This window comes from Astatotilapia calliptera, chromosome 15 (assembly GCF_900246225.1).
Source record: "Astatotilapia calliptera chromosome 15, fAstCal1.2, whole genome shotgun sequence".
Taxonomy (NCBI): domain Eukaryota; kingdom Metazoa; phylum Chordata; class Actinopteri; order Cichliformes; family Cichlidae; genus Astatotilapia; species Astatotilapia calliptera.
This window is the reverse complement of record NC_039316.1, coordinates 14,154,899-14,168,417: the sequence shown is the minus strand read 5'-3', so window position 1 is coordinate 14,168,417 and position 13,519 is coordinate 14,154,899. Positions and strand designations below refer to the sequence as shown.

Genomic DNA, 13,519 nt, shown 5'->3' with positions numbered 1-13,519 from the left:
AAATGTTGAAAGACTTTTAGCATATTCACCGTGAAAGATTGAAGGTTGCAAATGAGAAAAAAATGTATAAGTAATAAATTCCTGTTTCTGTTCACACTGTGAATGGATGAAAGCAAAAAAAAAGGAAAAAAAATCAGACGAATTGACCTTGATTCCTGCTTGGTGCATCTTTTTTGTTCTCCTTCTTTTCCTTTTCCTTTTCTTTTTTTTCTCTTCGTCTTTCACGCCACCCAAACTCAGAAATAACCACTGGTCATGTCCAACTATACACTTAAATATATTTTAAGTGTATAGTTTTAAAGATTTTTGACTGTTTATGTGACTCTCATCACTGTTTAACCTACTTCTGTTCATAGTCACCGTTTATAGAAAACAGCTGATGCTTTAATATGAAAGAAATATATTTAAGTAAGGTTGTCTGTGTTAATTCATGTCAGTCTACACTTAATACTTGTGCTAGTGCTCACAATAAATGCTCAGACTAAATTGATTAGCACTTATCTCAAATGAATCCAATGCAAAAGATTATTGCAGATATATGTGACACTGGTGGAATTGAATAAATAAAATACAAACTTATACCAGATAACTGTTTAAAGTTTCATTATGTCATTGTGTGTGGTAGGGGAGGGAAATGAAAAAGTTCTGAGATTAGGTAGGATTGGTCATTAAAACAAATTCTCTCTATCTTGATGGATCCAATACTTTTCCTGATGAGACTCTACCTGGAAAAAAGCTATTATAATCAAAAATTAGGGAACTTTTATGCATCTCAGTTTGACAGTTTGAAAGTATTGCTTTGTCATGGAAGTCCGGTCACAGATCACGCACCAACCAGTGGATAAAATAAATGTTGCTATCATTACCCTTACAGATACATTGTAAAAGCTAAAAAGCTGACCTTTTCAAAACATATGGATGCCCTTCATCACTTCATCAAGAATCTGGATGAAGCAAGTTGAAGGAGTAGTCCTTAACTCTTTATCTCCACTCTTCTTCTCCTGTTTTCTTTCAGCAAAGCTGCAGTTTGGAGCAGAAGAATGAATATGGTTTTTTTTGCTCGGTCATCTTATGAATGTATGCACCTTGCAGCTTAGTATCGCTTTTAGATTAGAATGTCATTTGTTAAAATGAGGAGCATTGGGGGGCTTATGTTGTTTGTCTGTTTGTTTTTGGTTGTTGTAATACAGCCTGATCAAAGGAGCTTGCAAAGAAAAGCGTCTGGACTTCTTTAAGTTGCTTGAAGACGTTTCACCTCTCATCCGAGAAGCTTCTTCAGTTCTAAGGTCGAATGGTGGAGAGTCCCAGATATAAACCTAGTGGGAGTATCCCCCCACAGAGGGACAAAAGGACCCCCTGATGATCCTCTAATCGCCTGAGCCAAGGTGTGAAACTGGGTGTGGGTCCCAATCAGCCAGAGTTTCGGGTGTGTTCATTGTGAAACCTGGCCCCACCCTATCATGCGAATTCCTGAGGTCAGATGGCCCAGGATGTGAGTGGGCGTTAAGGCGTCTGGGAAGGGATCTCAAAACTGGATTATAGATGGCAGAGAGTTGGTGTCGTAAACCCCCGCCTCTGTTCAAAGATGGTCGTTCACAGTGGACATAGATGGCTTCTTTCACTCCTCTTTCAAACCATCTGTCCTCTCTGTCCAAAATGTGAACATTGGCATCCTCGAAAGAGTGTCCTTTATCCTTAAGATGCAGATGGACTGCTGAGTCTTGTCCTGTGGAGGTGGCTCTTCTGTGTTGTGCCATGCGCTTGTGAAGTGGCTGTTTGGTCTCTCCAATGTAGAGGTCTGAGCATTCCTCGCTGCACTGTACAGCATACACCACATTGTTAAGTTTGTGTTTTGGCGTTTTGTCTTTCGGGTGAACCAGTTTCTGTCTGAGCGTGTTGCTGGGTCACTGGGATGTCATGCTTGGAGAAAACTCTCCTGAGTTTCTCTGATACACCGGCTACATAGGGGATGACAATGTTGTTGCGTCTGTCCTTCTTATCCTCCCTCGCTGGTGTCTGGTCTTCTTTTCTGTGCCTCTTTGCTGACTTTAAGAATGCCCATTTAGGATAGCCGCACGTTTTGAGTGCTTCCTTTACATGTGTGTGTTCCTTCTTTTTTCCTTCAGGCTTAGAGGGAACATGTTCTGCCCGGTGGTGTAGGGTTCTAATTACTCCAAGTTTGTGTTCCAAAGAGTGATGGGAGTCAAAGAGGAGGTACTGGTCCGTGTGTGTGGGCTTCCGGTAAACTTCGATGTTTACAGCCTGATCATTTTATAAATGTAAGATGTGCTGATTTATGGCTGTATTGTGTTAAAATTGAATAAAACCACTGCTGGAAAGATGAAAAAAAGCTGTTATCACTGTCAGCAAATTCAGATTATAGAGTATAGTGACTGTTTGAAGGGCAGCTAGGGGTTTTCAGGTGAAACCTTATTGATTTCACATTTCCATTCTGTTTCAATCTTTTAAAATTCACACACACCAAGAAGACAACCCGGAGCCTGTCTCGACTTTTTTGGTCTGTCTTCAATAAAACAAACAACGGGCAGGCAGTGAAGAACAGAGCTGTCCTGCCTTTACAGGCAGATATATAATAGTAAGAAAATCACAAAGCTGTCAGTCCAGCAGTAGCCAGAGAGACACAAGAAAAGACCCAGAGATGAGTGTACACCGTACATCGTTCTGTGAGGAAACAAGTCTCTGAGCCATGCTGGCACCTCTGCGAGGTTGGTGTTTCATACAGTGGTGTTTGAGTGAAATGCGAATGTGCACACGGTGATGAAGTCAACACGCTCATCTTTAAAGGGTATCATGTTTAGCGTGTTAGTACGATAAAAATGGCTAATCAACAGTAAACGTAAAGCTTGGCTGAATGAGCCTCATTAGTTTATAATAAAATAACTACACGGTAAAAGTGCCAGAATCAACATTTGTATGAGTTTGAATGCAAGTAAAGGCCATTTACTGTGTCTTCACCTGGTCTTTCTCCCAGCTTTCCTGTCTTCTCTCCAATATATCCCAATAATAAAGACTAAAACCTCCTAAAGGTATATTTAAAAAATATATAGAAAAGTAAAGTTTATTTCTTATACACAGTATTTTAAACTAATTTTTAGAATTTGTAAGACTAGAATTTCCAATATGAGCATCACATAGAAGCACAACTCTATTAAACACTTCAACGTATTATTTATATCAGGTAGCAGAGGGATGATGGTGGAACAGACCTAAAGCAAAACGCTAATGCTCGGTTTATGCTAGCAGTTGCTGCTCTTGCAAAATGTGATGTGTGCCAAACGATGTTGATGTGTCTTTGGTGTTGTTTTGGCTTTTTTGTGGACTTTTAAATTTTGAGACCCTAGTGCACGTGAATTCATGATTGTGCCAATCTTTACCATTTTAATTATATATCAAGTCCCAGAATTTACAGAGCGAGATGCTGCAACAGTTTGAAAAGATGAGATGTTTCAGAAAAAGAAGAAAAACTATGATTTCTTTGCTGTGTCTTTCAACTTTTTCTACACCTTTACCAGTGCTGATGCTGAAGTTTCTTTCTGAGGAGAGGAGGAGGAGAAGACTGCAATGCATCCTCAAAGACAAGTACTAACACTGACTCTGGGGACTTCAGGCAATATGACGGTAAACTAGGCAAGAAGACAGATGGGGGAAAAAAACCCTCTTAATTGTTTCAAAGTTCAAAAAGTAATATAAATCCCAAAAATCAGGAATTCAAAATGAGAACAGAAAGCATAAAAAAATCAGCGAAAGAAAAAGGTGGATGCAAAGCACAGGTGGCAACAATAAGGCAGGTGAGACTGTTAGACAGGAGGGAAAACACAGATGACCCAGTCAGAAAATTGGTTCAAAAATAAAGCAGGACATCAAAAGTAGTACGATGGCATCTCTTACAAACAGAGAAGACAAAGCAGACACTGCGGACCAGAGGAAATGCAAGAAAAGATCACAAAAGCAAAGAGGAATCTAAAGCTCAAAACCTTGAAAACAAGAACCTGGGACCCTGAAGATAGCATTTTCAGGGTCATTGTGTTGCCACATCCACAGGGAGCGGTTTGACTATGGGTGCATACTGAGTTGTGGAGTAGAGATTTGACTTTGCATCCCATCTATTAACTTTACCCAGACCTTTACCATAATAGACTTTACCCAAATGCACATGTGTATATATATATATATATATATATATACACATATATATATATTCCCATGTGGAATATGGTTTTGAAGAATTGTCGAGTAGATGTTCCTGTCTGCTGAGCTAAAAGGCACATGGGCCTCTTGTGCAATCCATCATACAACAGATACTAGATGGAACATTTGGTCCTAAAATTGCACTGAGCTACCATTGAGCTCCAGTGAGTGCTGTGACAGGTTAGATTGCTTAAAATTGCCGGCACAGGAACAATGTACCTGCATGGAGATCGAAAGGGGTCATGGAGTGCTTCAAAATAAAAAATCTATTTATGCTTGCTGTCCATTTCCAGCATAGTGTATTTTCCTTTGTAGACTAACTTTCAGTCTAGCAGTGTACTATTACACAACGATGACTACATGCCATGTTTTGTATGCTATCTTTTGTCACCTGAAATGCATCACCGTTACTTCGGTTGATGTGAGGGATAAAAAATAAATAAATAAATAAATAAATAACTAAAAACAATGACTGGAGAGAAGCATCTTAAAATCCACAGCACATCAGAGTGTATAGTACACTGTGAAATATGAGCTTTGGCACAAATCCTTATGAAAAAGTATCCACTTTTAATATCACATATCTGTCATGGTGTGTGTTGCAATGCACAAAAGATCTGTTTATCTATAAATACAGCTTAGAGTCAGTAAACATTAGAATGCAGCTGCATATAGAGTTGTGTCCATGCGAAATCGCAGAGAGTACGCATATGCGATAATGATTTCCACCCATGCTGTATACAAACACCGCAAATGCAAGAGCTTTTTGCATCAGTGTATACCGCAAAAATATGGCATGACAGAACTGTGTTCAAGCTAATAACTGCAATGAACAACCTGCAACCTGCAATTTCAGTGAGCGCAGTAGTGAGAATACACGGCCATCTACGTATAATGGCAGGGTACAAACACTTTGCAACATTAGCAAGTTGAGATTTGAATCTAAAAGTGATATTTGGTGACAGATACACAGGTTTACATACAGGACAATAGGCTAGCTAGCCACAGTACAGTTACGACAGTAAGAAGAAACATGTAATTACCAGCACAGCAACACTCGGCACTACATCTATTTTCTCTGCAGAAACCAGGGGATGCCTATGTGAATATTCCCGTCTCACGCAGGCTGAAACTTGGGAAAGGAGATTCTTCACACCTTTCATGTGGGAGATGTGGCACTAAGAGAGACAAAACACACAGAGAGGATGCACACCTGTTCCCTGCTCATACATTTCCAACCACGCCACATATTTTTATTTTTATTTTTTACTTCAGTTGTGTACCAAATCACATCTATTTTGTCTTTTTGACAGGTCTGTCATGATGTTATCCAGCCTCACTCTGACATACTGTCACCAACTCTTGGCTGTTGGTGAAGTGTGGGTAAATGATATGTTTTCAAGTCAAACTGTGGCACACAGAAACCGGAAACACTAGCATACAGTTGCATATAAGTAAAATTTGATAAATACACTTTTTCTTTTAGTGGTGGTGCACTTTTGTGGAGTGAAGTAGGAGATGTAAAAGGTCATCAAGGATGTTGCAGTAATTTTCTTTGACAAAAAGGTTCTCAGCTCAAAAAAAAAAAAAAAAAAGAGTTCACTTTCGGTCATAGTCCACCAACTGTCCACAAGGCCTCCTTTAAATCAAATGGAAGCAGCTCCTGGCTGTACATCTTGATGACTTTGCACATTCAAGTCTTTACCGCTCTGGTTTCTGTCTTTGGAGGATGGTTTTTGTACTGCAGAACTCTAATTTGGTTAATCTTTCTGCACTGTAAATGTCTTTCAATATAACACGAGCACTTTGATATATATTGTGCTTCTTTGCTCCTTCATTTTTACTCTCCTCTTATTCTGTTTATTTTCCTTTATTTGGATGGTTTTCTTTGGAGGTGGAAGCAGTTTGAAGAGACCTGTGTTGGACAGGCGTCCTGTTTTGTGCAGGGAATTATGCATATTTTTGTATCAGGGCTGTTTATTTTGAGATTTATCATTGTTTTTATGACCATAACATGTTTGTTTGTTTTTAAACAACACAAAGGTTCATTTTCCCACTGTGTGTTTTTTTTTCTTTTTCTTTTTTAGTATTTTAGCAATTTAATGCAAAAAAGTACTTACTTAGAGAAGGCTGTAATGAAACAATGACTTTTGATAATGACAAATAACTTAGCAGTAAGGAATTAAATATATTGCAAGACATTGCGCTCTCTTTTTCTCTCCACTCCTTCAGTTCTTTTCTTCACTTGTAGTCAGATCAGTTCTAGTTAAAATGAAAATAAAAGCAACAGCTAGATTACATAAAAGTATTTAAATAAGGCAGTGGGAAACATGCTTGACATTGTTATGACTCTGTGTGTGTTGGTACTGGCGTTACTCATGTTGTGCAGACCTAATCTGTTTGCGCAGTCCAATTGAGAGGACCCGACTCATCTGTTAGGACAAAAAGAAGGCTGAAGACTCGGTTTAAGGTTAGAGACCTTAGTTTTAGGATTAGGGCACGACTCCGGGAAAATTAATGCACCGTCCCCTCTCTTCTCTCTCTCTCTCTCTCTCTCTCTCTCTCTCTCTCTCTCTCTCTCTGTGTGTGTGTGTGTGTGTGTGTGTGTGTGTGTGTGTGTGTGTGTGTGAGCGAGAGAGAGAGAGCGAGCCAGAGAGAGAGAGAGAGAGAGAGAAAGAGAGCGAGCCAGAGAGTTTGCCAGAAAGAACATAAAAGGTCAAGTAGATGATAAATCAAGTTAATTTTCTTTCTTTTTTAATCTAAAATTTAATCGTAGCTTAATGGCATGGGGGTCATAAACATGTCACCAATACTGCAGAGTTATAACATAATACTATAAAGTAAAAAAAAAAAAAACTCAATCTGCATATGCTAATTACTTATAAAATAATAGAAAATAATAGAAAACCAGGGTGCTGTTGTTACATCGTTTCTATTAATTCCTTATTTTTTATTTTTCAATAAACTCCCGATTTGTGACGTCACACATTTTCTCTGCTGAGCTCGCCCTCCCTGCCTCTCTCTCTCTCCCTCGCGCTCCCTCACTGCACTCCGCGTGAAACAAAGTGTGGAGTCCGCGAGAGCCCGTAGGAAGCGAAAAGAGAGAAAACGGGGAGAGAGAGAAAAAAGAGAATGGGGCCGCTGAATTCATCACAACAGGAGGAATAATAACCCGCTGAAGAAATAGATAAAGAAGACTGGAGACGGAGAAAAAAGAAAAAAAAAACTTTCAGGGGGGGAGAAACTGTTACAGACTCTCGCACGGCCACGGCTTTAAACATGGATACACTCTTCTCTGTATTCCTGGGACTCCTGCTTCTCTGTTCGATAGTTGGTAACGTCTCTGGCCAAATACCGACAGGTAAGAGGAAAAAGAAGAAGAAAAACACGACAGTTTGAAGTGGTTTGTGTTGTGTCGTGTGTTAGAAGAAAAAGTTTAGGCGACAATTTCTTTTTCCTCGTTGGTTTAAGCTCATAAATTCCAGACAGGTGTGTTTAGGTGTGCGAGAAAAGTTAGCCTCGGTGTTGAAAATGCACCGTATCGCCTGTTTTATCACATATGTGGGCTTTTTAAATGTCGGCGGACGTGGAAATGGTAATTTTCATGAGGTGGAGATGCCTTTTTGACATTGTTAAAATGTGAAATGCTCACTTCGTCGCACGCAAGTCGCCTGTGTGCGACGCTTTGAATGCAGCCCATTTAAAGCCTTGTTTGCGCTCTCTTATATGAACAAGTAATCTCACTCATAACCTGGATCGCCAACTCTTATCTTAAATGCCTAAAACTTAAGTTGCTGCATTTCTGCTTGGCTCTTCGCATCGCAGGTCTTCAGACCCGAGAGTTACTATGCCTCTGATTTACGAATAAAAGGAAGCATTGCATACATTTGCAGTTATGAGCAAGTAGGATTAAAGTGGAAAGATTTCACATTTTTTGCGCTGAGCATCGTTTATTCCTGTAGATTTCAAGCAGAGCCGAGCTTGGCCGTGAAGCAGTGCAGTCTCGCAGCGCATGAATGGAGAAAAAAAGTTCCTGTGTGCCCGGACATCACTGTATAATAATATTTATGTAGCAAGACAGCGTTGATTTGTACAACCTTTATTAAAAGCCTGGTGCACTTTGCTGTTTTTCCATCTCGTGACACGCTAATGTGTCACCTTAATTGCATGATGGATTGGTTTGTTTTGATCTTTATCGTCCTTAAATGCTTGCGAGCTTTTTATTTAATATCACCCTGCGCTCTGTGATGTGTTAAAAGTACTTTCTAAAGGAGCGTTGCTCTTTTGTTCCAGCCAGCGGACAGTTGGGTTTGCGAGCGCCACGAGCTGCTGGCGCTTTGCAAACCAAATGAGCCGCTTCATCTCCAACTTTATTCTCGCTGCATGCAATCAAACCTAATGGTTGGGAATACAGTCTGCACGTCGATCGCATGTTGATAAAGAGGGGTATTGCTTTTTGGCATTGCGTGAGTGAAGAGATCAGACTGAGATACTTTTTCGGTAACTGGTTTCTGGTTACCACATTCATCAAGTTACGCGTGATTTTTGCGAATTGCCCGAAACTTCCCATCAAAACGGTCACGCGCAGAGTGCGATACTTTAAACCTCGTTTTGCGGGGGATGCGTTGGAAGACCACCGCTCTGCTTGACTTCGGGACTTGAGTTTAAACAGTAACCCGCAGCGCAGTGAGCCTTTGAAGCTCTTTTGTCCGTCTCGCCTGCAGAAACACGTATGCACAGGAAAAACGCTGCAACAGTGCTGCTCGCCACGTTTGGGACGATGCTTTTGCAAGTCGCCTAAATGAACTCGCGGAAGTTATCCGCTGTTACAAAACAAACAAACGACTCCTCGAGCTCCGAGAAACCAAACTCCTTACGTTCTCATTGTAATCGCTCGATCTCGTACCTGTTTGCGTTTTATTTCCGCATTCAGCCGTTGCTCCACTCTCATCTCCGACGCGCAGAGAGGCAGGAGAGGCTCACACAGCTGTTTGAAAGCTGACCTCCAAAATCACAACCATACATTAAAGTTACAGCAAAGAACACATCACGCGCCACACATAAAATCACAATTTTACGCTCCAGTGTTCACAATAGCCCTGTTAATGATTTGCATTAATATTACACATTAATTCCAGCTTCATCTGGGGAGGTTTTATTGCCTCCACCCCTCCTCTTTCCCACCCTATACCCCCCCCCCCCCCCCAATACCCCCCCCCCCCCCAATACCCCCCCATTGTCATTTGGTCCTCTGGGTAACAAATGTGTGGAATTTCTCTGAGGCCTCTTTGGGAATTTAAGTGCTGTTAATTTGCAAGTAAATACTAGTGACTGGATGCCGCTTCACAGAGACGTGGGCTATCATTAGCGTGGAAAAGGGGATCGGAAGGAGAACTTTGGCTTTGTTGTAGAAAAAGAGCCACATATTTAGTGATAAAAGCATGCAAATGTGAGAATAATTGTAGCAAATCAGTACAGGGAAAATTAACAGGCACACTTTTTACTAAACATTCATATGTCTCCATGTATTTTCTGTACCAGCTAACCATACAAAAAATTTAGGTAACATTTAAGTTAACACCGTTCAGCTTGTGTAAACTTATCACTGGCAGCATTTTTATGCACCGGTTTAATAAAATCTCCAGCCAGTGATGCAGATAAGGTTTGCAGGCTGATAACTAATACAGCCATTATGACTTGGCACTGAGAAAAAGCAATAATTATAAGACCAAAAGTTAGTAATGAAGGAAATGTGTGTTTGGGTGCTACACTCATATCACTGACAAGGACAAGAAATATTTGTGGCAAGTTTTTAAAACCATCCATTAAGCACTAAAGAAGTCATTTTCGGTCCGCGCTGAGATGCATTCTCACTAAATTTGTCTCCTTTCAGTTTTTTAATCTATTCTAGTTTCCCAATTAGAAAGTCAAACTGCAAGTTAAAGCATTTCTCTAAATCTGCCTGTCTCTTGCCTCTTCTTATCACTTTTTATACACAGTTTTGTTTTGGCTAATCACTTACAAAGTCAGTGTAATAAATCTGAACAAGCTGTCTTTACAAAGTCAGTAACCGAGTTTATGTTAATTTTACAACTTTCTAAATCTGTCTCCTCTCTGATCGAGTTGTGACACAGATTTTAGGCGTCTTTAATCTTAATGAAGTGAAATAATTGTTTTCCATCACTGTCTCCAGACGAATTAAAAGGCTGCCAGTGCCACTGAACACAGCATCTGAGCTGGTTTAATTAGAATTGTAAATTATTTTAGTATTTCGAACATTAGAACCAAGTTAGTTTAATTATAATTACTTTTCCGCCCCATTTAGGAGATGAAATAAAATTGTGTGTTTTAATAGAGAAAGGCGAAAGAAATGGAAGGACAGTGAGAAAGAGAAGAGGAGGGGGACAAATAAGAAACCATTGGTTTTTGGCCGTGGGCATCTCCTCCACTCAAGAGACTGTGAAAACGGCAGAAGGGAGTGTGTGTGTGTGTGTGTGTGTGTATGCGTGTGAATCACTGTGTGTGTCTGTCATGTCTCGTGTATGTGTGTGGTGCAAACGTGTGTGTCAATTCATGTGTTTTGCTGTCGCTTACAGAGAAGGAGGGAGGCCGATGCTTTTAAGCCCTCCGGAGTACAGTGGTACAAAAGACGAGCATCTGAAATGTTTGCTTCTCATTTCGATTCATGTGAAAATGCCTCCTCATTCTACTCATGCCATGTAAAATGGCGCCAAATCAAAGGCTTTTTTATTTATTTCTCGTTAAAAGTAATGCCTCAGTCTGCAGTCCTTCAGATCCATCTTAATGTCTTCTCCACAAATGAAACGTCCCTTTGCTTAGAGCCAATCTGTTTCTACGGATTTCAATTTAGTGATAGATTTTACAAAATCCATTGCTTTGAAAGTGGCTGGCTCATTTCTTCAGCTGTTTGGGGAGGAAGTCTGTAAAATGTAATTAATCTGCTGAGAGAATTCATTAGCTAATCCCTCATTAGACTGTGTGCGTGTGTGTGTGTGTGTGCGTGAGCATAAATGAGTTTGAGGGTTAAGTGTGTACAGTGGGTGAAAGTTTTGGGCACTTTTGCAAAATAAAATATAAAGAAATTCTTGTTTACATGAGTTTATGCAGACGTATTCAAGAGGATGTGACAGCGTGCAAAATAAACAGAGCGCTGATAAATCGTGGCAGGTTTCTTTACTTTGAAATGACTCTCACTGAAGCTCCCTTTCTGCTTTGGAAAGGTACGTTGTTTTGATGTAAAAATTTGTTCTTCGTCAAGAACTGAAGTTTCACAAAATGCTGTACTTTACCTAAAACAAGTTGAAAATGTAACTGTAGAGTTTAACAGTTTAACACAACTATTATTACACAGGCAGAATCAAAATATATGAACAAAGTTGTTTTTTCCTTTTTTAATGCTCTGTATGTGGAAGTGCGGGAAATGTTTGTGTGTTTTGCACACTGATTGACTCATTGCTTCCCAAAAGAGGATGGCATTTGATTTCTTGTTTTGTTTTGTTTTTTTAATGAGTATATTTTTCTTCTCTGATCCACTGTGACCAAAGGGGTATATAAACAGAGAGAGACTAGCAGCAAAGCAGCAACCGGAGACCATAAAATGCCAAAGAAATTCTGCAGCTTGTAGTGATGATGCCATAATGTCAAAGTGAAATAACTGCAAAGAGGGTGGATACTGAGTTAGACTTTGCTCAACTTAAAACACAAAGAAGTGACTTTAAAAGGAAAGTTTGTATTTTTTGAAAATACAAACTTTTGACTGCAGTCGTGGGCTATATCAGTTGTTATCTGTGGTGTTCATAATGCAATAATAAGCAGATGAAAATAGAGACTGGTTACTGATTAGTGTCACTAACTTTCTACACTTCTTATCCATTTTTAGAACTTCATAACGCAAAACCTCCACAACTATGTCTGTTTAAGATGACAAATATAATCCCACACAATAATTTGTGACATAAACAGTTTGTATTGGCAAAAACTGTATATTTACATTGTATTGTATTGTATGACATGCTGGTCAGGTAGCATATCCTTGGATATGTTGCCAGTCTACTTTCCATTAACAGCTACTCAGCTGCTCAAGTTGATTTGACTTGACTCTGTTTCCGTCGTTTTCCATTACATTTGAGTAGCACCTCAATGAGGGAGGTGTTTTTATAGCAACGTGAACCAAAAGTTCAGGACATTGAGACGATGGTACTCCTGCTGCTAAACCGATGGTAAATGTCTGCACTTTGTCATTCAACCACGGCGGTGGTTTATAGCGATTTCCCTTGTTGCTGGGTCTCAAAAATGGCAGGTTTCTTGTAAAGGACTCCGCCTCGTGAGTCATCCAGCCACTCCGTGGCCAATCAGTGGCATGCAGTCTGTTGACGTCACTTTTTTGGCTTGATGTTTTTGGCATCAGGTACTACCACATAAAGGAAAACTCTGAAAACCGAGTTAAGTCGAGCTGAGCTGAGTAGGTACTACTGAAAAAGAGACTATAGAAAAGACAACCATTCATGATCACATTCACGCCACGGCCAATTTAGAATTGCCAATTCACCTAACACACGTGTTTTGGGGCTGTTGGAGTAAACTGGAGTACTCAGAGAAAACCTACAGTAGATTAAATAATGTCATAAAGAGGATTGAGTCTTAAATACTGGGTCGTGATGGGTTTAAATCACCAATCAAGCAAAGAAAGCGAACCAAGAAAGTGATAGCGCTCCACTGGAAACCAAGACAGGCAGCACATTCAACACACATCCCAAATCCCTGAAACATCACATCCCTGATGAATGATGATGCTAGTCCTGTATCATCAATCTCTGCTCTGCCCTGTTTGGCTCTGGTCACAGCTGTTGGTACAAGGGGGCCTTGAAAAATGCTGCTGCCTGACACACACACACACACACACACACACACACACACACACACACACACACACACACACACACACACACACACACACACACACACACACACACACACACACACACATTCACTCACCCTTATACACATGGCTGGCTAATGACAGATTAAGTAATCAACACTCACAGCTGATTAATTACATTACAGTGCATGCACAAGCACACACCCTTTGCCTCACACTCACACAGCCAGATGAGCAGCCTCAGCACCAGTTGTGCATTTTAGTGTGTAGTGATAATGATATATGCAACAGAGATATGACTTGTGTGTGCATGTGCATAAAGGAGTGAGAGATTGGTGCAAGTGGTAGCAGGTGAAGACAGTCTTGACTTTTGGAGTTCATGGGGATTAGTTGAATAAGAGGGTGAAGGCA

The 13,519-nt window shown here is 40.2% G+C and overlaps 1 protein-coding gene across 23 annotated transcripts in view; it reads left to right on the top strand.

The window, feature by feature from the left end:
• The first annotated feature begins 7,248 nt into the window (after positions 1-7,248).
• ptprk (protein tyrosine phosphatase receptor type K) overlaps positions 7,249-13,519 on the top strand; it is a 105,987-nt gene continuing 99,716 nt past the window's right edge. For all 23 annotated transcript variants that reach the window (XM_026193803.1, XM_026193819.1, XM_026193818.1 and 20 more), the window contains exon 1: positions 7,249-7,570. In XM_026193803.1, the coding sequence (XP_026049588.1) occupies positions 7,489-7,570 (82 nt within the window). In that variant the 5' untranslated portion in view covers positions 7,249-7,488. The remainder of the gene's footprint in view (positions 7,571-13,519) is intronic.